The sequence below is a fragment of the Helicoverpa zea genome, chromosome 18 (genome assembly GCF_022581195.2).
Source record: "Helicoverpa zea isolate HzStark_Cry1AcR chromosome 18, ilHelZeax1.1, whole genome shotgun sequence".
NCBI classification, from domain to species: Eukaryota; Metazoa; Arthropoda; class Insecta; order Lepidoptera; family Noctuidae; genus Helicoverpa; species Helicoverpa zea.
This window is the reverse complement of record NC_061469.1, coordinates 2,208,735-2,236,136: the sequence shown is the minus strand read 5'-3', so window position 1 is coordinate 2,236,136 and position 27,402 is coordinate 2,208,735. Positions and strand designations below refer to the sequence as shown.

General features: G+C 36.6%; 2 protein-coding genes and 1 long non-coding RNA gene across 6 annotated transcripts; 1 reads left to right on the top strand and 2 right to left on the bottom strand.

The window, feature by feature from the left end:
* Positions 1 to 344: 344 nt before the first annotated feature.
* On the top strand, positions 345 to 1,744 carry LOC124638875. The gene is made up of 2 exons (XR_006985413.1): positions 345 to 396; positions 539 to 1,744. It is a non-coding gene; the product is annotated as an uncharacterized LOC124638875 (long non-coding RNA).
* Positions 1,713 to 10,786, bottom strand: LOC124638874 (H/ACA ribonucleoprotein complex non-core subunit NAF1). The gene is made up of 5 exons (XM_047176009.1): positions 10,207 to 10,786; positions 7,908 to 8,071; positions 5,101 to 5,207; positions 2,739 to 2,875; positions 1,713 to 2,462 (listed from the first exon to the last, which is right to left on the bottom strand). Exons 1-5 carry the CDS (start codon positions 10,587 to 10,589, stop codon positions 1,853 to 1,855), a joined length of 1,401 nt encoding a protein of 466 aa, XP_047031965.1. The 5' UTR covers positions 10,590 to 10,786; the 3' UTR covers positions 1,713 to 1,852.
* Positions 10,787 to 11,188: 402 nt separating this feature from the next.
* LOC124638716 (zinc finger protein 675-like) lies at positions 11,189 to 24,476 on the bottom strand. 4 transcript variants are annotated; one of them, XM_047175751.1, is made up of 14 exons: positions 24,291 to 24,475; positions 22,692 to 22,898; positions 18,844 to 18,942; positions 18,011 to 18,109; positions 17,867 to 17,935; positions 17,114 to 17,237; positions 15,373 to 15,547; positions 14,868 to 14,993; positions 14,452 to 14,592; positions 13,761 to 14,096; positions 13,358 to 13,528; positions 12,919 to 13,044; positions 12,353 to 12,547; positions 11,189 to 11,593 (listed from the first exon to the last, which is right to left on the bottom strand). In XM_047175751.1, the coding sequence occupies exons 1-14, from the start codon at positions 24,322 to 24,324 to the stop codon at positions 11,423 to 11,425; spliced, it is 2,073 nt and encodes a 690-aa protein (XP_047031707.1). In that variant the 5' UTR covers positions 24,325 to 24,475; the 3' UTR covers positions 11,189 to 11,422. The 4 variants fall into 4 exon arrangements, with proteins under 4 accessions (XP_047031707.1, XP_047031708.1, XP_047031709.1 ...); XM_047175752.1 differs by lacking the exon at positions 18,011 to 18,109 and having other exon boundaries at positions 24,291 to 24,476; XM_047175753.1 differs by lacking the exons at positions 18,011 to 18,109; positions 18,844 to 18,942.
* Positions 24,477 to 27,402: the final 2,926 nt, after the last annotated feature.

Here is a 27,402-nt window from a genome sequence, read left to right as displayed (position 1 = left end):
AGACAAGTTTTACTTGGCGTCGGTTTTCAGTTGTTCTCAAACCTTGACTTTTTTAGTGCCATTAACAAGGCATCTGTAATAATAAAGGAGATGGCCAAAAAAAAACCCAGAGTCGACAGAAACTTCGTATGTATGGTTGGATTCAGTATAATGTGTAGATTACAAAAAGTATTTCATATCATCTAAAATCCACGGGGTTCTCTTTTTACAAGGTTTTTTCGATGAAGATTTTAGTACATAAAAAAAGCTTAACTTTTCCGTTTGCTGTTCATTAGAAGTTGTGCATAGGGTAAAAACTTTACACTCAGGTGTATGTGTGTTAGCACTCTACACGAGTGAAGGTTTAGAGCTGACCTGATGATGGAGAATAGAGAAGGTCAAGGGAACTCGGCAATGGTAAATATTAACTAACTCGTGTTTGGGCTTATATTATTCGCATTGACGAGAACTTTTTTTTTACTTTTATTCGCACTAACGCGAATAATGACTAAAAAGCTAAAAAGAAATATAAAGTATTTTTTTAACTTTTGTTTTTCAGTTCAGAAGTTTACACGTAGCAGGGAAACCTCTTGAAGTAGGTAAGGTCGGTACTTAATTGTATCCGGTGTGGTTCACGTCAATAGTGCAATGGGAGGGGGTCAAACTCAAGACCTTTTAATTACCAGGCAAACTCTTTAACTATGGTGATATTACTATTCGCATGTATAATGTTAGTATATAGTATATACCTTGTTTTTTTATGGTCCTTTAAGTAAATAATCTTTAAAATCAACATAACCTATTTTTGTGAAAATATGATATATATAGCTTCTATACCCCATAGATTTCACGCTGGACTTTTTGGCACCATCAAAGGTCTATCATAATGAACACATTGGTACCCATTTCGTTGCTGTCGATTCTGGGTTTTTTTACTATGAAAATTTGGCCATCTCCTTTATTGCCATGTCCTTATTACAGTTCAAGTGGTATGAATGAATCCGCATGACAAAACTTTATTTAAAAACCCTTAAAAAATTGTACTTACCAGAATTTTTGTTTTAGTCGTATTGGTTGGATGAAAAATTTTTATGAAGGAAACCTAAATTATTACCTAATTTCAGTTCTCATAAATATTTTGCTCACTTTAAAAAAAGTATGGTAACTATTTCTATCTTTCGTTTTTTTTTCTTAACTCGGCCTTTACTGTCTTTAATTAGCTGACCAGCCAAGAATCCGCTACATTGTGTTCAGCTCCCATAGAGCGTTATATCTAAATTACTAAAGAAAGTAAATATTTTTTGTCCTTAATTTAAAGAACACAATGTAATGTTTATTTTAATAATACTACATTTTATACTGTGCTTAAGCTCATGTCAGTACCATAACTATTTATTTCACTTTGAGTCTGTGTTCAGCTCCCATAGAGCGTTATATCTAAAGTATTAAAGAAAGTAAATATTTTTTGTCCTTAATTTAAAGAACACAATGTAATGTTTATTTTAATAATAGTAACATTTCCTACATTTTATACTGTGCTTAAGCTCATGTCGGTAACTCGGTACCATAACTATTTATTTCACTTCGAGTCGGGGGGGTGTCTTTAATTACTTTTTTATTACCACGACTGTATATGCAAGGGTGGCTTAATTTGTGGTTCTTGGGCCTTTCTTTCCGGATATACGTCGAATTACAAGTGTAATATAGTATAAGAGAAAAACAAAACCAATAAATACTGTAATAATCATCGTTTATTCCATATAAATATAAATTTATTTTTGGATAACCACACTTTAGTATTGTTAGACATTTTACTGGACTAACTATCGACTAATTATTATGAGATAGTTCTTATCGATTAGATTGTTGTGCATTAGGTTCCTGGGGGCGGTGGCGGGCCGTTGTTCACCCACTGGGGGTGGGGGCCGGGCACGCTGCAGTAGTTGGAGCCGAACACCGGCACGTTGTGGCGGAAGGGAGGCACGGGGCTGCCCGACATCCTGCTGGCTCCGAACTGGAACATGTTGCCCATGAACGGCGGTGGTGTGGAAGGGTTGAACGGCGGCGGGAACATTGGCGGACCATTGAAGTTCGGAGGTGCACTGAAAGGCCCGTGAGCTCCGTGGTCGCTGTTCGGGTGCGGGGGAGGTGTCCTAAGCCCCATATTATTGGGCCAGGGCCTACCCACGCGCGGGAATGCGTTGGGGTTGTTATTTCTTCTAGATCCTGCTGCGAAGGGGTTCCTGCCCCTGCTGGGTCCGCTGCCGAAGCGGCTGCTGGACTCTGAAGGTCTTTGGTTGCGTCTCTCTGGGAGTTTTCTGGCGTTTTTGGAGGTTTCTCCGTCCTCGGAGTCCTCAGTTTGCGCCCTCCTCTGTTCGCGCCGCGCTCTGTTCGCTCTCCGTTCCTCTTCATCGTCGGAGTACTCGATCTGATGGGGAGGAGGCTCCACGTCGTGCAGCCAGGATGCATCCGAGCCTTTTATTCTGAAAGATTAAGTAAGTTAAGCTATGTTTGTTGATACATTGACATAATCCAATTTTAAGGTAGGAACCATGCACCAAGATTTGACATTTTATAACTATTAATTAATATTTGAAATGTGACTATGTAAAATCAAATCATATTGCACTAAACTTGAGTTACACCAGAAGATAAATCATCATCATCATCATTATCCTCCGAGCCTTTTTCCCAACTATGTTGGAGTCGGCTTCCAGTCTAACCGGATGTAGAAAAGAAGATAAATATGCAATACTAACTTCATAAGCTCAGCGAGGAAGACGTAGTTGGTGTGTTGTGTGCGCGGCGCGATGAAGACGTCAGCGCCGGCCGCCGCGCCGCGCTCGCGCACGTGCTCTGCTGAGTTGAACCGCACGCAGTAGTGAGGCTCTGTTACCTGGGGTAAAAGAATATACATGAAATACTACAAAAAAAACTGCCAGTTTCACCGGGTACTCATCCGCCTGTTCCCAAGTCATTTGGGGTCGGCGCAACATGTCTTTATCTTCCATTCCTCTCTGTCAGACGTCATACTTACATCCACTCCCTTCTACTTCATGTCTTCTGTCAGGCAATCAATCCATCTTTTCCTCGGTCTACCTCTGCCTCTCCATCCTTCCACATTCCTACTTAGCACACTCTTTGTAGCATGTAGTCTCTAATAGCCTATCAGCAACTTATCTGACAGAAAGCTATAACTTTTGGATTAGAAATTATAAAATAAATAAAATAATAATTTATTTGCCTTAAGTGTTGTACAAAAGGAGATCTTATAGGTAACTAGTCATGTTTCAAACACTTAGTCAAAAAAAATAGACATGCAAATATCTGGTAGGTAGTCATTATAGATTATAAATGATGTAGGTATACAGTTGAATTTGATTAACTGGAGACAAAATTCATTAATCGATGTGAAATTTAAGCAGCCTCCACCTACTTAAAAGATAGCCTCAACTCAAAGTTAAATGTTTTTATTTTTAATAGGCTTTTGCAGGCAACTATCGGGCAAGTAACTATCGGTAACCAGTGAAACCGGTCTTTGAACTGCAATTTCCCAATGGCCATTCCAGTGTTTTACACAAACTACACCCGGATAAAAACCTAGATACACACAATTAGAAATAGCAGTTAGTGGTATTATCTACTTTTCCTTACATATTAATCTTTAGATTCACTATAGCAGGTACTTATTCAGCTACGGATCTTCATAATGATCGTTAGAAAGACTTCCTCAAAATGTGTCATACCATCGTATTTGTTTACAGTACTATTAAAGCATATCATTATGATAATATCAACCATCTGTAGTTAATAGGCGGCCATAAAAATAAATCTCATTCGTTCTGATGTACTCATAAATAAATATCAGTTTAGATACTTATTATGCTTCAAGGGTAATGTTGTATAATCGAGGTACTTTAGTAGTCTTGGCCCAAGTGCACCGACAGCATAAATTCATTTTTCTTAAAACAACTGTTTGTTTAGAAAATTAAACGTGAAGATTAAAAAGGAAACAGTTGTTGTAAGAAAACTGACGTTTTGAAGGTGAATTTGGGCTTTAGTGTACGGCGCCTTTCATTTACATGTTGGGAAAACAACTTTTTTTTACATTCACGGAAAAATGTGACGTCTCATGTAAGGTTTAAAAATTAGTTTTAATTCTATTCAGTTTGTGTGGTTTCCCCGACCATAGTGATGGGATGGCGTTTTGAGGCTGTCTTTTGTAAAGAAATGTTGACTTTCAAAACTGATGCTTTACTAGTAAGTTTGAACAAATGATTGTGGAGTTTTGAATTCTTCAAAGAACATCACAGTTTTTTCAGTTGAATGTCATTATATTTATGGAATTAAATTACCCCTTTTGAGTTATGGTTCGCCATTACCATGCTAGAATCCATAAAAGTGCAGTTTAAAGTACAAATAAATTTAAAAATTATGGTTCTGGGTGATTGCCAAGAATTTTATACTTTACCGTTTCTGAAATGTCATACACATTGGCAATGTCCTACAGTTTTTTGAACCCTACACTTATGTAAGTGTAATGTTCAAATAAGTTTGAAATTAAGCCAAAACTAAGTAAAGTTGGCAAAGAATAGTGCTTAAAAGAACGACAGAAAAAAATATTTGGACCGCAATTTACGCTGCGTCATGCGTGAACTAAAAACCTATTAGTGGTTTTTATTTAGGTCAACGAATAAACCTCCAAAAGATAGTAAACGGAGTAACCTCTTTCACGCAAAAAATGCTGCACGCACGAATTCGCGAAAGATGGTTTAAGACCATGTATTATGACAGCACGATGTTTTCTTGATCCTATATTTACGTTTTTATTATATAAGGCAGCACTACTTCGCAGCACTTAGACGCAGTTATCATGTCATACATCTTATTTCCCAAAGAACAATGTATTTTTCATGGAAATCCCGTTTATCTACACTGCCATTATATTACAAAGTTGTTTGTTTGAACACAACTGGGCCAATTTCGAAAATTATTTCAGTGTTAGATAGTTCACTTATTGAGGAAGCCTATAGGCTACCCTGCGCGAAGTAATTCCAACGGAACGCGAGTGAAACCGCTGACGGAAGATACTATGTTTTTTAAATGAAAATGAATACTTACAGGGCCAAACACATCGAAGACTCTGCCTAAAGCTTTGGCGCCATTATCTAAGAACAGTACGCTGTCCAGATCCACCGCAGGTGTTTCGGGCAGAGCACGAACTATAACTGTGGAAGACATAAGATAATAATTAGTATGTAATTCAATATTAAATGTTCTTATTTATCTTATTTGCCGCCAATTTCAATATAATAGGAATCACAATTTAATTAACTGCATACGTTTTACCAACTATCTCGGATGTTTTACATGGAGCGATTGCCTATCTGATCTCCTCAACCCAGTTGAAGTCATGATACCTACATAAGATTGATGGCCTGACACCCGTTGCACATACGTAGATTTGACCAATTTAGGCGGCCAAAAATATTTTACAATGTATTTCGTTTTTTCTATCTTTATTTTATCATTATTTTATTATTTATTTTATTTAAGCATTGTATTTTGATAATAAGCATGTTTTATTGAAAAAAACCGTATTTTTTTTTTTTAAATATAGAGTATCATATATTTTCATTTTAAAAGTAGTTATGATATTTTTTATTCATCTATTTAATTCTATTTATACATCTATTTCAAAATAATATGTAATGTAGTAAAAAAATAATTAATATTTTTTTTTATTCCTCACTTTCTGCCTCTGATATATCAGACTCTGTGTTTGATTCAGCTGGTAGTAGCATATTTTATTGTTTCAGGGCAAAATAATCTTGCTTTGATGTTTTTTTTGTTGGTCACATTTCTTCAGTTTCGTATTTCTTTAGTTTTCCTTCGTTTAGTCCTCTCACTACAATCTTTAAGTGATTTAGATGGCCGCCCCGGTCGATTTCCAACACTTGTCGGGCGTTCAAATGTTCTGCTTCACCAATTCTCATTAGTTTTAAGGATTTTTTTTACAGTTTCAGTTTCTTACTTTCGTAGCTATTTTAAAATATGCAAATCTTTGTTTAAAACTGCTTATATTATCAGGTGTGTCACCCTAATAGGTCAAAAGTTAGTTTCCTAGGTAATTTAGTTTTTCTTCCAAATTAGTCAGATCTTGCTATTGTATTTTATTGTAAATATAACGTAGGGTCACTATTTTTACGCCAGAGGTACCCAAAACAAAAAAAATGCACTTTGTGACATTTTAAAGAAAAAAGTATTTTATTTTTGTATGAGCTTCAAATCTTAAAAAGCCTGTAAGTCGGACATCCGCAGCTATCCGCAGCCAAAAAATATGTCGTAAGCTAGTTTAATATGTCAAATATCTAAAACTAAAAAAAATGTTACGCGGTCGAACGCGATAATATAACAAAATTGTGTTTAAACAAGAAAATTACTAAAAAAATATTTTGCTTACACACCCTCTTTTAAAATTGAAATAATACTATAAAAAATTAAGTGATCACACTTAAAATATATTAAAATATAATAACTGTTACCTACACAACTCGAATCCATCATAATAGTTGCTTAATATCAATTAGATAGCACAAAAATAATTTTTCTTTAATACCGTCTACCGAGATCTCTAAAAACGTATAACGTAAAATTTGCACAAAGGTCAAGTTCTAACTCCTGGTGCAAGCGCATATCGCATGTTTGGTAGGTAGATGTGGTAAATTCTTATTGCTGGGGTATTCCTCTTTCCATTTTACCCACAATTTGATGATAACCTTTATTTAAAAAAAAAAGACTTTTGGCCAGCTAAATTGCTCAAATCTACGTTAGTGCGTTGGTGGGTCTGGTTTTCAGATTTCTGACTACCCGTAATAATTGCCAAAGAAGTTCTAATAGCAGTAAACATTACATCTTCACTATTCGTTTGACTCGCATAACCCAAAAAAAGGTTTAATCGGTTAAACAGTTAAATCAACTCGTTCAGAGAAAGGTCGTTTCGCTATCGATTACAAAAACCATGCGGAAATCAATGGAGGTCGTGAAAAAAGCTCGCGATCAAGGGCAGAAGCCGTGACTTGTACGCGATGCGTACCACGAGACGACTCAATCGATGGCAAATAGGAATATACTGAAGTGAAGTACCTAAGTATGTTGTGTTATGATACTAATAATAGGTCGGGGTTAGAGTAGACTACTGACTACCTTTTTTTATATTATGGGAAATCATCAAATGACCCCTCTCGCTATCGGTGCATTGGAAGGGAGTGTCAGTCTCTTACTGACTAAAACCCAACTCGGGGTAACTCTTTCGAACAATTCCGCAGCCCGACCACAGCCTGTATTAATAAATGGGCTGATATTTGGACGTAGTTATGCAGAAACGTTCCAACCCACAAGTCACCCGAAATCGAGTTATTGTGATTGAACAGCCTAAAATTTAGCATATGGTTATCTAAACTCAATATAATTCAACAATAAAACCTCTAGTACCTTTACTAGTTAGAATAAAAAAGAATACAACTGAAACGCGTAAATGCTTAGGTATATCTCAAATTCAAGTTGAATTTGAGATATAAGCATTTACGCGTACAGTGGGTTGGAACGTTTCTGCATAACTACGTCCATTTTATAAATCGGTCTAGTAGTTCTTGAGCGCGTTCAAGCAAACAAACCCCTCAGTTTTATAACACTAATATAGATATTAATGATCCAAAATTTTGTTACACTGTATGTGGGTATGTTTGTTACTCTTTTAAGCTAAAACTTCTGTAAGAATTATGATGAAATTTGGCAGTTACGTAGATGATATGTCGCAATAACATATAAATTATTTTTATCACTTTTTGGAAGGGGCTTCCCTCAGGTCATAGGTGAAACCATAAGCAAAACCTAAATAAAAAAAAAACATTATATTGTATAATTACCTAATCTATCAACTATGCTGGCAATGGTTCCGATCTTGGTGGTCTCCTGAGCTGGCAGGCTGATGGCAAGATCTTCTATGGGAGGCAGGTCATCCAAGCCCATTTCACCGTTCACTTTGGGTGTCTCTGGCTTTCCTGTCTTGTTTTGGCCTTCGAATTCATCTCTGAAAGTAATGTATTAAAGTTTTATTATTTAATTTGGTAGGTGATTAAGCTAAGATACTAATATAAATTATTATACCTCAGTATTTTAAACTATTTATATTTAGATTATTCTTTGTAATCAATTGTAATTGTCAGAGTCATGGTGGCCTAGTGGGTAAAGAACCAACTTTTCGAGTATGAGGGTGTGGGTTCGATTCCAGGGTCAGGCAAGTACCAATGCAACTTTTCTAAGTTTGTATGTACTTTCTAAGTATACTTAGACACCAATGGCTGATAAAAAGGTGAAGGAAAACATCTTGAGGAAACCTGGACTATAAAAAGTCTGAAATCACCAACCCGCATTGAGCAAGCGTGGTGATTAATGCTCAATCCTTCTCCATGTGAGAGGAGGCCTGTGCCCAGCAGTGGGACGATAAAAAGGCTGTAACAGTAACAGTAACAGTAACAGTATTCTTTGTAGATGTATTTTCGTTCGTAAAATAGTTCAGAAGCTACATTGATAACATTGATATAACTGAGTAGTAGTTACCCGTGGTTCTACCTGTATCCTAAGGGAACTTACCTATCGCACCTAGACAAAAAGTAGCCAATGGGCTTTCACAGGGTCCAGCTAGTAGCTAGTATTATCTGTGTACCCAAATTCCATTTAAAACGGTTCAGTAATTTTTACCAGTTTCAACATTTCCGTTCTTGCCGTAAGAGAGTGACAGACATACAGATAGACAGAGTTACTTTACACGACTCGATTTCTTAAATCTATTCTCATGTCATTAAAAACTTGCAAATACTAGCAACAAAGGCATTAGCTTGATACCTAATCAATTTAGCCGACTACAATGACATCCAAACAGCGATAAACTCACATAAAGTCAGCATGCAATTGTGTTATCTCTTATTTTTGCATATTTGCTATTGTTACAATGTTGATTTAGAATAAATTAATACATTATTATATTATACAATGTAATCCTAACTATTGTTGTAAATCCATGGAATCCGTCTGTGTATTAGGATTCTGATGTAAAGGAGTATGGGCACTTTTGTAGCAATGTATGTATCCAATTTCAAAATTGCTTGACAGCGATAAAACTTTGTCATATTGAAAGATCTTGATGAGTACTTATGTTAAGTTTATTCTATCACAGTCAAAAGTGCAAATCTAGCATGGTGTATGGACATAGCGTTTTCTATCATTTACATGTTGCATACAGTCACTGCCATAAGTTATAAATGAGGTAGATTTCATCACTCTTGAGCAAAATTAAGAAATGGGTACAAATTGAACCTTTACTAAATCCATTTGCATGAAATTTTTTAATTAATCTGCTATCAAATAAGTTGGTAAACAGTATGAATAACATTTATTATCAAGATGATGCAAGAAATAATAATTATTTTAGTATAAGCCATTCATATTTTTATAATTTAGTAGAGGGTATAAGCATTTTAATAAATATACATTTTTGGATAAAATTATTAAGTTTTTATTAAAATGCATTATAGAGGCCATTGCCATTTGTTTAAATAACATGAATCCTTACTAATATCATAAAAACAAAATTACGTGGCTGTCTGTCCAGCTACTAAACCAATTTAAATAAAAATTAGTTCACATTAGTCTACAGCCTGAGTGAGGCCAATTTTTACCATAGACCAGGAAGTAGTTCCCTTGGGACACAGGCGGAACCGCAGGGGACAGTTAGTAAGAAATTAAATAAATAAGTTTTTATAGCACTATCCACTAACATATCCACAGCAATAAGTTACGATGTAACCAGTTTCATCAGGTATATACATTTCTCCCCGTTAGTCAGAATCCTGCTGTGCTAACTGGATGTCATAATATATTTGCAACCTATTAATTCAATTAATTCTAGTATCTAATTACAAGTTCTACTGATAGAATTGTTATCAAGGTTATTTCTAGAGATGGAATCAAAGACCTATGTAACAAAATTTCATCATACCTTCAACTACAAAAAAAATTATAATCTTCATCTACCTACCTTACCACTACTTAAACTTGAAAAAGGTCTAAAATACTTTGAAATCATGTAAACTTTTTAAAGCTATACCTTTAAGAAGCTCAGCTTTGCGCAAATGAGTACCCATGTATAAGAAAAGAGGTACTAACCCGCTGGAGACCTCCTCAATGTCTTTGACGGAGTCCACATCGCTGTCGCTGGAGGCGCTCGTGGACTCACTGTCGGAGTCGCTGTCCGCATCCCGGTACTCCGTCACCTCGTACTCCACCACGCCACTCTCCGCACTGTCGATTATCATGTGCCTACTGACATCCGCTTCGTCACGGCCGCTCGGCCTCGACAGAGGCCCGTGAGCGCACGCGTTTATTATATTATTCTTCAACACCATCTCCGTAAGGTCTGCGGCATCAGAATCAGTTGTATTGTCGTTCGAACGGGTCTCTGTATCATCTGAATCGGAATCTGAACCCCCGTATTCTGCTATCAAACTGAGAGACACGTTCTTGTTATTGCTACGATCAAGGTTTTCCATTGTTGTGACGGCAACTGTACACACATGTACCACAACCTAATTGTTATCTAACTACAAGCTACTAAGTTTATCGATCCCGCAACTAAGTTTTTGCTAACTTATTGGAACACGTGAACTCAATCGGGATTATTTTGCGACAAGAAAACAAAAGTGGTGAAGCGATTTATCGCAGCAAAATGACAAATGACATTTTTACGCACAGATTACGCACTCAGGAAAACTGCAAAATGTACAGACTAGAGTCACTTTGAACACTCGTCTTTTCAGACCTTAATATTTTTTTTGTTTTCTAAAGTTAGTTAAACACGTGTACAGCGTGTACTGCTTTTCCAAATTAAAATAATATGTCCTAAAATGCCAAGGATGATGCTAAATATATTTCATTCGGTTAGAAAACGAATGCTTTATTAAACGCTTATATGGCCAAATTATATTCCCTTCTCCATATTTTCACCTACGTTCCAGAGGAATATATTCCCATGCCCGGACAAAATCAAGTCTATGGTAATCGGGGAAAGGGCAGCTTTATATGATAGAATTTTTCAAATCGTTACAGTAGTTTCGGAGCCCCTAGGGTATAAACAAACAAACAAAAAATGTGTCCTCTGTATTCTCTTATTTTATTATATTTGGGAAAACAAACGATACTACATAATTATGTATAAAAAAGTAACAGGAAGTTATACATATAAAACATCATCATCCTCCTGCCCTTATCCCATAAAACAACATCAACATTTTGCACACATTAACTAGTAAATACATATGCTATTATTAGTATAGATAGACGTTAACATAAATATAAGATATAATTTGAAGGATTTTTATATTTTCTACGACTCATCAGCATCAACATCATCATCATTTGTGGACTTGCTTCTTTTCTTCCTAGTCGGGTGACTCACATTTTGGTGCACGGTGCGAATATGCAAGTTTCTACTCGACGAGTATTTAAAGGCTTTGTCGCATATTGTACATTTGTAGGAAGCGACGTCTGTATGAACCTGTAAAAAAAAACAGAAATTAAAAACATGTAATCAAGAATGAAGTAGTATTATGCCAGGGGATTTCCCTATTTCGATGAATAGTATGTGTGTACAATAGGTATCAAGATAACAACTTTGGATACTGGACTGTGTGTATTTTATTCGCACGTTTTACTTATAGAAATTATTTAATACTATAAATCTTCTCTTGGCTTTTTTATGCTTCATGCATACTAGCTTCCGCCCGCGGCTTCGCCCGCGTAGAGTTCGGTTATATCGCGTTTCCAAGAGAATTATTCAAAAGTCCGGGATAAAAACTATCCTATGTTCTTTCTCAAGATCAACTCTATCTCTGTACCAAATTTTATTAAAATTAGTTCAGTGGTTTACATGTGAAAGCGTAACTGACTTAGGGCTGCCATCCGTCCGGGTTTCCCTGGATTTGTCCTCGTTTGGAGGCCGTCCGGGGGCCGTCCGGGCGGGGTTTCAAGAAGTGTCCGGGGAAAACCCGGACACTTTTCATGTAAGGAAGCACCTCATTGAATTTAAGTATATGTTAATAGTAAATGGATTACAAATTAGGTATTATTTTGTTTAAAATAAATCGTACTCGTTCGGGGAAAAAATGCGATTTACGCCAAAAGTCCGGGTTTTTTAATGTTTGTCCGGGTTTGGCAAAATTCGAGATGGCAGCCCTAAACTGACTGAGTTACTTTCGCATTTATAATATTAGTAGGGATTTAGTAGGTATATTTTGTAGCTTTTTCTTTAACTGACCTTATAATGTCGATCCAGATTACTCTGCTGCTTAAAGGCCCTCCCACACGTGCGACACACGTGCGGTTTGTCCGCGCTGTGCACGCGAGCGTGACGCGCCAACTTGTACTTGTCGTAGAAGAGGCGCGGACAACTCTCACATTGTAACGTCGGGCTGCGGTGACGCATTTGATGGACGCGGAGTTTTGTTGAATTCTGTGAAAGGAAAATATAAGTACAGTAGCTCTCCCATTGGTCCCGCGTTCCGAAGGAACTACTTCCTGCAGTAGTATAAAAAATTGCTTATTTTCTTTCTCAGGATCTAGCTAGGCTACTATGTACCTCGGTTCATTACTTTTGGCGGGACATGCAGACTTTTAAGCATAGCTATACAGTATAGTGTACAGTACGTATGTATTCTATGTATATTCGTCTGGTGATGGCTTCGGTCACAGGCACTCCTAACATGAATTTGCAAAGAATAACTTACCACATAAGCAGTTGAGGAAGACATACTACTGTCATACTTTTGGTAAAAAAACGATTATTTTTTATCTACTATGTAGAAAATAAATGAAAGTAAGTACCTGAAATCCTTTCCCGCAAGTATCACAGACGGCCGTAATTACCGCGTGGTATGTGTTCACGTGCTTCGGATGCTGTCGCAGAAAGTGCAGCCAGTGCTTCTTGCGACCCGTCATTATTTCTGCGCACTGGGTAAACAAAGGGAAAAATTAATAGCAATTAAATTCCGGTCACGTTATAAAATAAGTTAAAAAAAAAAACTAATGACAGACATCTATCCCTACAATAGGTACTTAAAATATAATAAATCTAGATATATTTAAGTTGAAATCGAAAGGGGCCACAAAAGAAAATAAAATCACGTCTCATTATTACAATAAAAATGTAAGACGCTAAAATCATTGTAAACTTTAACATTAAGTTATATGATCACACAATTCTTAAAATTGCGCAATTTAATTGATCGTCTACACTGCCCTCAAGACTAAGAACCATACTCACAATTTCGCAAGGCAAAGGATAGGGCTTATCTCCCCTCCACGGGTGCTGCAGCCTCGGACGCGGGTGCTGCGCCTTCATGTGACTCATCATGTCTCTGAATGACGAGAACTCCTCACCACATCGCCTGCAGATGTTGCTAGGACTTATAACTTGGGTTGGCTTGGTGCTCGGCTGAAAATTGGGGGTAGCTTAAAACCAGGAGTCAAACATAGCCTAATTTTTGCCCTAGTATGACAAATAGGTAAATGGTGTGCATACCTGTAAGTGACATATTTACACTGTAAACACGTGCGTATGATAACTAAGCAACTATACTTGTTTTGAAAATATGTTGTCGGTTTGCCTGTATAAATAAATAAGTCGCTTAGCACGAAAGCAGAAGGTAGAACTACAAAAATCTTACTTTTTCATCCTGTCTATTAAAACTTGAATCTTTATCAGTACTGCTATTAACAGTGTCTTCACAAACATTAGTCTTTTCAGTCTCATGAACATCACTTATTTCATCATCATCATTTTCTTCCATTTTATAGTCCTTAGATTCAACTATCTGTGTGTAAATATATGTATTAGAATCGTCGTCATTCTCAAAATACAAGTCTTCATCATCATAATCATTATTTAGGAGTTTTGATTCTGTCTTGATCTTAATAAGGTCATTGTTTTCAAATAACTGTTCATTTTCTATAGTAGCCTTATTTTGGGTACTGGTTTGTTCCTTGATCAGCCTTTCACTAACCTGAAAAAATATCATATTTTTAATAGTAACAGTACATCTAGTTCTCGTCAAATCTTTTGTTATCACAAAAAATTATGAGAGTCCCTGCACAAAAAGTATAGTTGGGTATCAGTGGGTGCGAGAGGGAATGGGATGCCATCGCCTCCTTCTTTGAAGCCGTCATGCTAGGCTGAAGGAGAGTGCGGCGTGCCTTGAGTTCGCACCTCTCATCCCCCCCCTGTCGACTGCCTCTGTGTTTCCTCGCGCTTCTCAAAGAGTGTTAGCAAGTAGGCCCACCAGGGCCACACCTTGCCAGGCTTTCTATAACAGGCTTAAGAAGGAAAATGGTGGGCTTTAGCCAGTAAGAGATACATACCTCTCCATGCTTGTTAAATATATCCAGAAGTATGTTCTGAGATTTTGAGCATTGTTCAATGAGTTTCTTGCATTTTACTAAAGCTGGTGTGCAGAGGCAGCAGACAAATTGTGGCAAGCCTTCTATACCCAAGCCTTTTCGCTGAAAAAAGTTATTATTATTCAATACACAATGGAAGACTTGCAGCTATAATAACATAACAATAGAAAGAAGTCATAGACAACAGAGAGCCAATTAGAAATTAGAAGCCGACTACTATTTCAAACCCCAAGCTATACTTTCACATGAGACTACCATAACATTACTAATTTCAAAGTAAAAGTACAGCGCCTGGTATTATTGTTAACTTTAATGTGAAGCTTTTTTTTTTATTTGTTATTTAGTAACACAAAGCTACTGGTAAAAAATATTCTTACAGAAATTCCAACTAGGGCCTGCATGCAAGTGGCCAGGTATGTGCCCTGTAGACTGTACAACTTGATGTCTGTGGCCAAGCAGATCCGGCACGCTTCCACATCGGAAGCTTCAAAATTTGAATTTGACTGAAAAAATATAAAAGTAACTTATGTAAATTGTACTTACCATAAAAACTTATTATCTGAATGGTAAAATAATTGTCTTTAATCTTACTCAATCAATTTTTCTTTATTAATCACACTTACATAATTTTTCTTATGTCTTTATGGACAAAGGGCGGAATGATTTTTGATGAAACTTGTCAGTAATATAGCTGTTACATGAAAATAATATTTGTAGGAATTACTTTCATCAAGAAGATGCCTGTGGTCTTTACACAATTGGCCATTGTTAAGTTCATCACCGGCCACTGAGGATAGCAATGCAAAGCGTGGCCCATCACAGGCCATTGTGTATTGGGGGCTTAAAACCTTAATTAAAAGATAGTAAATACAATAAACTTACTGGCAACAAATTAAGAGGAACAGCATCATCTTTAAGCCTTACTCTATGGCCATCATAATTTATTTGATCCTGATCAAAGTGCACACTGCATACTCTAGCGTAACTGGGAACTGTCCAGTTTGGGCGGCCGACGGCTTTCAACCATTTTGCACGCAGCTCTGGATTCGAAGGCAGTCTAAGGAGGAATTGGTTTAATTAATTAATATAAACTAATTAATACAGGGACGAACTGATGTATAAAACTGTAAATATACAAATGTAACTAGAAATAAAAGAATGGCATTGGCACCTGCAATAAAAACACTACAGTAATCTAATATTATTTATCTTAAAGCATCGTTAATTAATTGATTTCAAACAAAACAACACTCACGAGTGAAACGATATAACAGAAGTAGAATCTTTCCTAGTTTTGTTACTATTGTTACCGCAATCTTGCACACAGCAGTATGTCACCATTATTATGTTAGAAATACGTGTTACTCTACTTTTATAAAGCTATGCATTAAGTAGAAATAATTATAACAACAATTATAATAACAAACAAGAAAATTGGGACGGACATCAATCAGTAAATACTGATAATGTCATCATGTCATTGTCAGTTTGTCACTTTATGAAAGTGACATTGACAGTAGACATCGGAAAAAATCCCGTTCCTCTTTCCACGTTTTATAAAAAAAGGAAAGATTTTATTTTTATAATATCAGCGGATTAGCTTTAAGCTTTTGCACATGACGAGCATTTTGCGGATTAACTCAAACTCATAAACGTTTATTCAAATTAGGCTGATAAATCAGCCCTTTTCGAACTTCAAAAACAAAAGACAGCCCCCAAAACGCCCCCTTTTCGCCACTTCAAATGTATATTTTTCTAGTAATGACAAATATTTTTATGCTCAGCGTAATCGTTCATACGATATATCATCAAAATTAAAGAATAATGTTTAGACCATAGAGCAGTGATTCTTAACCGGTGGTCCGCGGACCGCTGGTGGTCCCTGGAGGCATTCCAAGTGGTCCGCGAAGCTTCGCTTCGCGACGTTGCTATACGTTATCTAACTTTATTTTTATCGACTTATCTATGCGGGCGCGGGTTTTCGCAACATTTTACGTAATTTTGATTTTGAGTCTTAAAAAATAATTAAAATTTCGCCTATATGCTCTCGTTTTTGCATCGGTCAACAAACAAAAAGTTAAGTAATATTTGGTTTAGGTCCGATAAAAATTTCGAGCTCGCTTCGCTCGCGCATTTGGAAACTACATAGGCATAATATGTTTATCTTTGCATTTGCTTACCTACAACTGCCGACATGCGTTTAGTAGTACTGAACCAAAAATTCAGAAATTAGTAAAGAATTCAGTCGCAAATATCCCATTAAATTAAAATCTCTAACTTTTAGTTTTTTGCTAAATAATAAAGAAATGAGTGCTAATTATAAAGTATGTTTGTATTCTTTATCAAAGAACTCTCAATTTAGGTAAACCGATGAGGTGGTCCCCGGCAAGACAAACTTTAGTTAAAATGGTCCCTCATGTCAAAAAGGTTAAGAACCACTGCCATAGAGGAAAGTAATATATCGGGTAAGAGCACTTTTTCTTGTAATGAGAATCTGCGTCCGGAAGGCTTCTTTTTTGTCTGTGTGTACTGCATTTTTGTAAAAATGTTTGCTGCTACCGTCATGTTATTAGTCAGTTTTTTTAATAAAACATCCTTCGAAAATTTTTCAGCATTGGCTAACCTCATTTGAAGGCTTTCATTTTTCTTTTTTGTTCTCGTTAAATTACACTGCAAGGTTTTAATTTGCCTCCTTGTTGTTCGTAACTTGTTTAACCACAATGACGGAAACACCCGGCCCTGTGGTCCTGAAAATAAAACCGTTTTAAAAAATGTACTTTCAAAATAAGCTTACCTACGTGCATGCATTTACATTAATTTTTATTTATCTGTTGTTTGGTCATGGTCGGTGGAGAAAGACGTATGAAGTATTCATCAGGGGCCCAATTCTCCTAATTTTACTTAAGCAACATACGATTCACGTTCGACTGCGATCCAATCCCGACTCGATTACGATTGAAACGTATGTGGCATTCCGCTATTTTTTATTTGAAATAAACGTTTTTATCCTTTTCTGTCATTCAAATGAATCATTTTGTCTGCAAATGATTAACTATTGCAATATTATTATAGAGCAAACTACCGTATAATAGACTAAAATCACCAAAATAGCAGACCAATCGCACACCAATCAAATGTCAATCGAATACGATTGGTCTTTTATTAGTAGCAGAATGCCCGATATGGTTAAAACTGCTATTACGATCATATTGTGATTCGATTTCTATTCGATTTTGACATTATTAACTTAGGAGAATCGGGCCCCTGTTTGTTCAACATTACCAAAATTACAGCCAATTGATTTTTAGTTAGTATGGTGTTTCTCTTGAAATGCGCTCACTTTGCTAAAGCAGCTGACAATATAAAAATGACTTACTTTTGTATTTATCTGTTGCCTTCTTCTGGCAATAATCGTGTTCTGATGATATCGGTCTAGCAGAGTTATCTGTAATGTGAGAAAAATATTCATGAGAAATATTGACCTTTAACACTTTTATGTCTGAACATAAATAATAAGTACCTGTGAGTGACGGTTTTAATATAGCATGGTTACTTTCTTGATTTAGAGGTTCAGGTACAAGAAAAACTCTCTCTGAAGAACCAACTTTATCAAACTTGCCTGAAATAAGAAGTTTTAAGCATATTGCTAAGCACAGAAACATAGGAAGATATTCGTAAATCACAATTCAGGTCTGAGCAAGATTCTATTAAACACCACACTATTTGCAGCATTGCCCAGCTGTTTTAGTCATAAGCTGGGTACTCACTTAGCAGTGTAGCACGTAACGTATCAGATACGGTATCAACCTGCAAGTGGGTAGGTACGGCTCGTCCACAGACCTCCACATATCTAGCTACGAGCTGCCGGATCCGCTGTGCTCGCAACGACGTCACGCCGACAACATGTATCAAATGGTGGCTAGTGCTGCTTTCAAATTCATGTATAATATTTTAGATAAATATAAAAGCCCTAACAGTCCTAATCTAAATCGTCCTAACAGTTTAGTAATGGATATAAAGTCTCAAGCGATAAGTGGACATTTCAATAGTGTTCAACTGGAGGTTAAGCTAGCGCATATGTACTCACTACACAAGCGGTCGTGACGCCGTCCGCGAGCACACTGCGAGCCGCCTTTGTGTTCACAGTGAAACCGCCACTCAGCGGGTCACTGCGAGCTTACAGCGCTCCACGCGCGAGCGGCTCGCAGCGGGCTCATGCCTACGTACTCATTTGATACCGTATCTGATACGTTACGTGCTACACTGCTAAGTGAGTACCCAGCTTTACATTATTTATGTACATACAAACGACATGCAAGTCATAAATAATTAGAATTAATATAATGCAAGTACCTATTTGCATTTGTTTCAATATTGTGAGGCTGCTTTCTTCATTTATATGTTCAGGTGCAAGAAAAACTTGCTCTGAAGAACCAACATTATCAGACTGGCCTGAAAAATTAAAGAGTGTATACTGTTACAGCCTTGTTATCGTCCCACTGCTGGGCACAGGCCTCCTCTCACATGGAGAAGGATTGAGCATTAATCACCACGCTTGCTCAATGCGGGTTGGTGATTTCAGACTTTATAGTCCAGGTTTCCTCAAGATGTTTTCCTTTACCTTTTTATCAGCCATTGGTGTCTAAGTATACTTAGAAAGTACATACAAACTTAGAAAAGTTGCATTGGTACTTGCCTGGACCCTGGAATCGAACCCACACCCTCATACTCGAAAGGTTGGTTCTTTACCCACTAGGCCACCACGACTTCGAAAGAGTGTATGTTAAGTGTAATTCTAAGCACTGATCTATTCTATACATATAATAAATCTGTAAATTCTATACATATAATAAATCTGTAAAAAAACTGTGTCTGTACATTGAATATATTAAAAAAATAATAATTGGGTGGGGTTTAGAAACAGTAATGGAGCACAAATCCAAAAAAAAAATTCTGTCTGTTTGTCTGTATGTCTGTATGTCTGTTTGTTTGTACACGCTAATCTTCCGAACTACTGAACGGATTTCAATGATTTTTTCTTTGTTGTATCAGTATTAGGCCTGGTCAACATATAGGCTATAATTTATCTTCGAAACTTGAAGACCTGATGCAGAACTCCAACAGACCAATAAAACTATAAGAGATACAAATATGGTGCCGTGGCAAAAATTGTTTCATTTGATGAGCATTTTCAGCTGAGATTATAAATTTTAAGATCTGGAACACCTGATGTGGAACCCCAAGAGCCCAGCTTCTCTGTACCATATACAGGTATGCCGTTTTAGCAAAAGTTGTTCAATTTGATAAGCACTTTCTATTGACTTATACAAATTGAAGATCTAAAACACCTGATGTGGAACTCCAGGGGCCCAGCTAGACTATAGCATATAGAGGTATGACGTTTTAGCAAAAGTTGTTCAATCTGATAAGCACTCTCTGTTGACTTATAAAAATTGAAGATGTAAAACACCTAATGTGGAAACCCAGGAGCCCAGCTAGACTATAGCTTATAAAGATATGACGTTTTAGCAAAAGTGGTTCAATCTGATAAGCACTCTCTATTGACGTGTAAACATCGAAGATCTGGAACACCTGATGTGGAACTTCAAGAGCAATACTACACTTGAAATGTATAGAAATGAATGTTATGAAATAGGTATAGTGAATCAAAATAAGTAATTAGTCCGTCTTTTAGATAACCCTAAAATAATGGACACGCATTTTTCTTTTCTCTCTCTCACAAACAAATAATAACGAAGATACAACAACGCTTGAATTTCGTGTTAAGTCACTGCTTAGTACAAATTTTACATACCTAGACGTGGCGTCACGAGCCTCCACTCTCTAACTTTGTTGCGTTTTATCTTCATTATTATTTTGTATATCTCTTCCAGACCTCGGGACTACAGAGTTCCAAATTTTTGGGAGGCAAACGTGGGGTCGAAGCCAACACGCTGAAGCCCTTTTGAGACAACTTTAATGAAATGGTGACACAAAACCGACGATTATCCCTTTATACACTATAGAAATGAACCCAAGGACAATCCCCGGTGGACGTCGTTAAAAAAAAGACAATCCCCGGTTCTGTGCTAAACTATTGCTAACTATGGAGGAAAACTACTTGGGCTATTTTGATGGGATGTTAGTGGATGACAATGTATTAGGTACATGTAAAAACGGCAGGTGGAGACTCGCCACCTCACTTACTGTAACCAGTCACTGAATAGCAACAAGAGGGCAATAGGGACATGAGCGGCTGAAGGGTGAGGATACCTCGGCGGACTTTAAACGCGGATTACGCGCTCCCTGTGCTTACCATGAGGCACCTACCCTCCGAGCAGGGCCACTAATCCTGCTCTAGCGACTCCACTCTGGACGGCCAAGCCAAGCCAGAGGCGTGAGACCTACCCCCGTCATGGTTCACTCCGACCGGCCGGAGATGGGGGACAGTATACTCTCCCTGGAGAACTCAGTATATATAGCCCCGCGGGGTCGCTACTCCCCGTCATCAGCCTCAGATGTCTTGCGGTGCATATATCTCATTATTATTGTCGTTATTATCTCAAGAGCCTTTGTCCCAATTATGTTAGGGTCGACTTCCAGTCACGATGCAACTGAGTACCAGTGTTTTACAAGGAGCGACTGCCTATCTGACCTCCACAACCCGGTTACCCCTTGGTAAGACTTACTGGCTTCTGACTACCCATAACGACTGCCAAGAATGTTCAATGACAGTCGGAACCTACAGTTTAACATCCCCTCCAAATAACGGTCATTGGTATCCAAAATATACGTAGAAAGTACATACGAACTTAGAAAAGTTGCATTGGCAGGCACTTGCCAGACCTGGAATCAAAGACGCACGCTCATACTTGAGAGATTGGTTCTCTACCCACTAAACCACCACGAATTCCACTAAGTCACCACGACTTTGTCATCTATTTAATGTTTTTTTACGAAATAATACCTACGTGTAATATTTTTGCCACACACAACTTAAATGCGGTCTAATTAGAATCACTACTTTTATCCCTATGGTCACGTCTATTGCGACTATTCAGATCTTTGATTTTGCTGACCCCATAGTCGCTGGCATAAGGGACAGGATCCGCGTACGAAGTCGCGGGCAGAAGCTAGTACATAATAAGATCTTTAAAAACTTTTTTACAAAAAAATTAAACAGACTTCCAAAAACACTAAAAAGAAAAAAAAACTAATTTTAGGTGTATCGGATCTTTTTCGTGTTTTTGGAAGTCGGTTTAATTATTTTGTAAAAAAGTTTTTTATTTACAGCTTTTCAGTGATACGAATCGTTGTTACTATCCATATAAGTGGAAAGTTCTCATCAATACAAAGAATATAAGTCCAAATACGAGGTATTTTACATATACAGTTGTCGAGTTCCCTCGACCTTCTCTGGTTTCATCATGTCAGCTCCAAACCTTCACTGTTGCAAAGGTCTAGTAATACAAATAATATAAGCAAAACACGACGTAGTTTACATATTCAGTTATCGAGTTCCTTCGACCCTCTTTGGTCTCCATCATCAGGTCAGCTCCGAACCTTCACTGTTGCAAAGGTCTAGTCAATTCAAATAATATAAGCCCAAACACGAGGTAGTTTACATATTCAGTTGTCGAGTTCCCTCGGCCCTCTCTGGTCTCCATCATCAGGTCAGCTCCAAATCTTCACTGTTGAATAGTGCTTTTAGGCGTACACGTGAGTGTCAAGTTTTAATCTTATGTATGCCTACAACTTTCGAAGGTTGCCCTCGATTTCTCAGGGTTTCCATCATCAGATCCTGACCTGATGACTATGGGACCAACTGGCAGCTATTCCGCGTCGAACAAAATAAAGAATCACGTAAATCGGTTCATAAACCTCGGAGTAATCAATGTACATACATAGAAAAAAAAAAAAAAAACATACCGGCCGAATTGAGAACCTCTTCCTTTTTGGGAAGTCGGTTAAAAATAAAGCCATGTTACACATAACCACAATCAATTTTTGAATGCCTGGCACCATATTTTTATTTGTTTAAAAAAATGAGTAATATTCCATGATTGATGAATGAAGATGATTTCCTTTATTTTTGATCTTTGTTTGATTTGAATTTTTGGATTGATTTGTTTGGGATTTTATCAACTTCAGCCCAGTAATTTATTATAATTTATAGTAACTAATATTTATGTAAATCTTACCAGGAAGATGAAGTGAGGGCACGGCCATAAAATTCAAGCGGTTGTTACGGATTCTATCTCTGTCTGTAAAATGGATATCACAAATAACCTTCTTCCGATACAGTTCGTAATCAGCAGGACTATCCAACTTCCCACCAACAATATGAACCCAAGCCTTAAAACGGTCAGGATTCCTTTCTGGGTGCGGAAATCTATGGTAGGAGAGGTCTGCAAAAAATGATAGATGACTTTAATTTTTATCTTGATATGTTTTAAGATCTAAAACTACTTTCCCTTAGCAATCATTTATATCAATACATATTGACATACTCAAAGCCAAAGGGTGCTCCTTATAATGTCAATCAGCGGGCTTGGCAAATGTTAACCCTTAGCTGGTATCGCCTTTTTTGGCAACACTACCGGTATTGTGGGTCAAATTTTACCCATACCAAAAAATCTGTTGCAGAACGTATTTTTTTTATTATTTGTATAAAATATGGTTAGTTATGAAATAAAAGAAGCATTTTTTACAAAATTATCTTGGTTTAATTTTAGAATATTAAAAAAATATTATGTTTTACACACATTTGTAACTAACCTAATTTTTTGGCACTTTCTGGTTAGTGTGAACTTAAAACATAAAAAAAAAATAGAAATGTATGAAAAACTTTAACTGAAAGATATGTATGGCACTTCTCATATCCTTATGATAACAAAAAAATAAATTACTTCTGAGATCAGCATAAAATAAAAAAAATGACAACCAAAATCAAAACGACTTTTTCCAAACTAACAAGATTAGTCTTTATACTTTCTGTCAACTAGAACACTGAACATTTTGGAAGGAATGTGTCTTACAAATAATATGTAAACATTTAGAACATTTTAGAGAATGTTTTCGGTCATTTTTCCAATCGCATAGGTAGCATCGGGCCCTTTTCCGACTTGAAATTGAAGCTGCAGAAGAGGTCGATGCAACTGATTCTTCAAACTGGGACTGATAACTGAAAGTTGGTTTATATTTGGTGTCCTTTCCGATTTTCCGATTCCAAATCATCATTTGAGTCGTTCATCAATTCCTCGATTTGTCTATCGTTCAAAAAGCCCCCATTGTAGTAGAAATATTCACTAAAACAAAAAAAGTTACAAATTACGCTCAGTGAAAAAAGCTACTTACTTGGTGTCGTGGGTCAAACGTGACCCAGTCGGCTACTTACCTTTGCTTCTAAGATAGTTGCAGCGCTGCACATCCGCACCCCCGCCGCAGCTAGCGACGCACTGAGAATACGTAGAAGCGCGCAGTCGTAGCATAAATATTAAAAGAATAATTACCGAAAATGTCCGCTTCTGGGTCGAATTTGACCCACAATACCTACTAAGGGTTAAAATTGTTGAAATAACTATATCAGAGGGAGCCTGAAAGATGAAGCGGATGTAAGTATGACGGCTAACAGCCGACCCAAGGCAGGAACATGGCAGGAAGAACAAGAGTATGTTTTGACAAAATGCAGATCAAAGTACTTATTTAAAAAATAGAAAAAAACGGCCACTATAGCAAAAAAGTTTGCTGGTGGGCTACTCAAAAACCTATATAATTATTTTGATGATGATTGTACTTACAGTTTGAACATCCCAATGCACACCGTTTAGGCATGATGCACAAAAATCACAAGCGTCTATATCGCAAATAAAACAGCACAAAAGTAGCGAGCGTCCGGGTCGCAAAAAAACGACTAGGGATGATTAATGGCTGATTTACATTGAGTCAGTAACTGACGTCAGTCCACTGACAAGTCAGTGCTGACCCGGCACTGCCATCGTGTAAATCAGGGGTGACAATCTTAATAGTGGCAAACGAGAAAACGTATCATTATAGGTCTGCAAAATGAAGTGAGACAGTAAATACATTGAGGTCCTTACATGGAAGTGTCATTTTAATTTGGTAGTATTATAATGTAAGATATTAAAGAAACTGAAATATAGATGGCGTTATTTGTAATGACGATGATGCGCGATTGCGTAGTAGTTATGCTTAGGTGTGTAAGAGGGCGCTATCACATCTTTTATTGGTTCTACTCTTACCCTATCTTTTTTTTCAGCTAAAATAAAAAAATAAATAATAAAAATTTTGAGTTGCATATTGAAGCAATTACTAAAATTTAATGTTTATTATCAATTAGCCAGAAATAAAATAAAATTCAAGAATTTATTTTCTACTGGCAACATTAAATCCATTTTCTACATGCAACATTATGCAAAAATTGTCAAATGTCAATCAAACAAATTTGGCTGCCGGTTTGCGCTGAAGTGCTTTTCGGTGTCTTGTTTGTTTTTCCAGATTTTTATCCCTATTAGTGCTTTATCCACCTAAGTCCGTTAAGTTGAGCCTCTGCTCCTTCGGCCGTGTCGATTTTGTGCTTGAGGTGATCGAAATCTTGTGAATTTTGTGCTTGAGATAGGACTCGTTGACCCGTTTTGTGATAATTAATATTTATCATGTCTAATAGAAAGTGTTGTGTTCCCGGATGTACAAATGGCTTAGGTAAGCATTTATCAACATCCTTAAAACAAATAGTCGTCATTTTGTCACGACTCCACTGAATTCTAACTTGTTACCCTTTTTTTCAGACACTACGGGGTATTTACATAAATTCCCTAATCCAGATAAGGATAGGCAGCTATTTAATACATGGGTCTTTCATATTGGTGGTGACATTTTGCAACTTGAAAATAACCATATTTTCAAATACCGCCGCGTCTGTAATGATCATTTCGAACCAAAATATTGGTGCCGGAATAACCGACTTGCCAAAGGAGCTGTACCTACAAAAAACATGCCAGGTTAGTTTTAGTAAAATACCCAAATTAAGGTACCTGTTTACCTTAAAGAGTACCTAAGTCTCAAATTTCTAGAGTTGATGTTAGAAAGAAATAAACAGTCATGTTATTTGAGTTTAAAGTAAACTTTCCAAATCACAAAATGAAAAGCTGCAGTAAGTCTAAAACATCTGAATAGAGATTTCTTTGGAGCCACAATTTCTGTATGTACGCAGTATGTCATACAAGAGTTTCTATATTACATTTCAAAATTTACTATATTTATAATTCATATTATTTTATCGTTGTTTACAGGATTATCTTGCTCGAAATTCAGCATTGAAAAAAGAGCACTAAGACCTCTTCAGATTTCAGGACCGTCTACATCAAAAGGTATATTTTATCATATACATATAAACAAGCAATTCATTTTTATACATACATACATACATTTACATTACGTATGTACTAGCTTCCACTTGCGGCTTCGTCCGCATGGTGTATTGATAAAAAGTGGCCTATGTCTTAATCCAGGGTATCACCTATCTACATACCAAATTTCAACCAAATCGGTCCAGCCATTTTTGAGTGAAGTTATTTCAAAGATCATTTATTCCTACAAATTAGGCTGAAATTGAGTAACTTGAATGTCACATTTACCAAAAATCCTTTGCTATTTTTAATTTGTTGTAATACTTAAATAGCACTGCATTACACAATTTTGGTACCCTCTTGACTGAATGAATAGGTAATGAATCATAGATCAAATGTTCCAAACATAATATGTGGTATCCATAACGTCTAGTTTTCAAGGTACATGTCAATTATGATTTCTACTACTCTCACTTAGGCATACAAAAAACCATTACCATGTCTGAAATAATTTACTTTTGTATTACTTTGTTTTGTTTAATACTTGTTTCTTTTCAATAATGTCAACATATTTGTGCATAATATGCGGCACCCATGCGGACAGCATATAGTGTAATTGATAGATAGACACTAGCAATAAATGATGTAATAATAACATATACTAATCACTGAATATTATTATTTACAGAACCTGCGCATCTACATATACACTCACAAGGTTCAATTGAAGATGTACAAATGAAAGAGAATCTTGGTGAGTGATCCTACATACAAGCATTTAATCAGCAATTATTTTACACATATTCTGTCCTGGAACTCCTTCATGCGCCCGGATAAAATGTAGCCTCTCTCGATAAATGTGCTAATTTACCTTAAAATCATCTTAAATTGAATTATTTTTGTTGTTCCTGAGTTATAATTTTGCAAACAATTAAAGTAAACTAGCCTCTCTATAAACCTATCCCTTAAGACAAGAGTGATTGATGAAATACAGTTTGTTAAATTACATTTATATGTCATATGCATAAGTCCTAAAATGTTAACATCCTTATCACTACATAGTATAAAACAAAGTCGCTTTTTCTGTCATGTGTCATGTTGTATGTCCCTATGAACGCTCAAATCTTTAAAACTACGCAACGGATTTTGATGCGGTTTTTTGTAATAGGTAGAGTGATTCAAGAGGAAGGTTTTTATGTATAATAACATACATTAAATACTGGGGAAATACTGTTATCCCGTGCGAAGCCGGGGCGGGTCGCTAGTTGATATTATAAACTATATAAAAGAAAAAGTAACTTTGTCTAGTAGTGGGCTGGCTTTAATTAATTCAATATGATTCAAATAATGGTTACTCAATATGAACTGCTACATTCATGATGATGGTAATGATCATCAGCTTAATTGGTTTGTATATAATAGGCACACATTTCTTACCAAATATGTTAATGACCTTTCAGATCCTGTCACTTCAGAATCTCAGTCTGTACACAGTGATAGACAGCCTCATAGTGAAGAAGAAAATGTTGAGGTGGTGAAAGAT

What these genes read in the sequence shown, in the direction of transcription:
- LOC124638874 (XM_047176009.1), bottom strand. Translation starts at nt 10,589, where the DNA reads ATGGAAAACCTTGATCGTAGCAATAACAAGAACGTGTCTCTCAGTTTG. An exon ending in ATTGAGGAGGTCTCCAGCGG is followed by an intron (nt 8,072 to 10,206) that starts GTTAGTACCTCT and finishes CATTACTTTCAG; the next exon opens with AGATGAATTCGAAGGCCAAA. An exon ending in TCTTCGATGTGTTTGGCCCT is followed by an intron (nt 2,876 to 5,100) that starts GTAAGTATTCAT and finishes CTTTTACCCCAG; the next exon opens with GTAACAGAGCCTCACTACTG.
- LOC124638716 (XM_047175751.1), bottom strand. Translation starts at nt 24,324, where the DNA reads ATGCCTAAACGGTGTGCATTGGGATGTTCAAACT. An exon ending in TGCATTGGGATGTTCAAACT is followed by an intron (nt 22,899 to 24,290) that starts GTAAGTACAATC and finishes CATTTTTTGCAG; the next exon opens with ACCTCTCCTACCATAGATTT. An exon ending in TATTTAACAAGCATGGAGAG is followed by an intron (nt 14,097 to 14,451) that starts GTATGTATCTCT and finishes ATATTTTTTCAG; the next exon opens with GTTAGTGAAAGGCTGATCAA.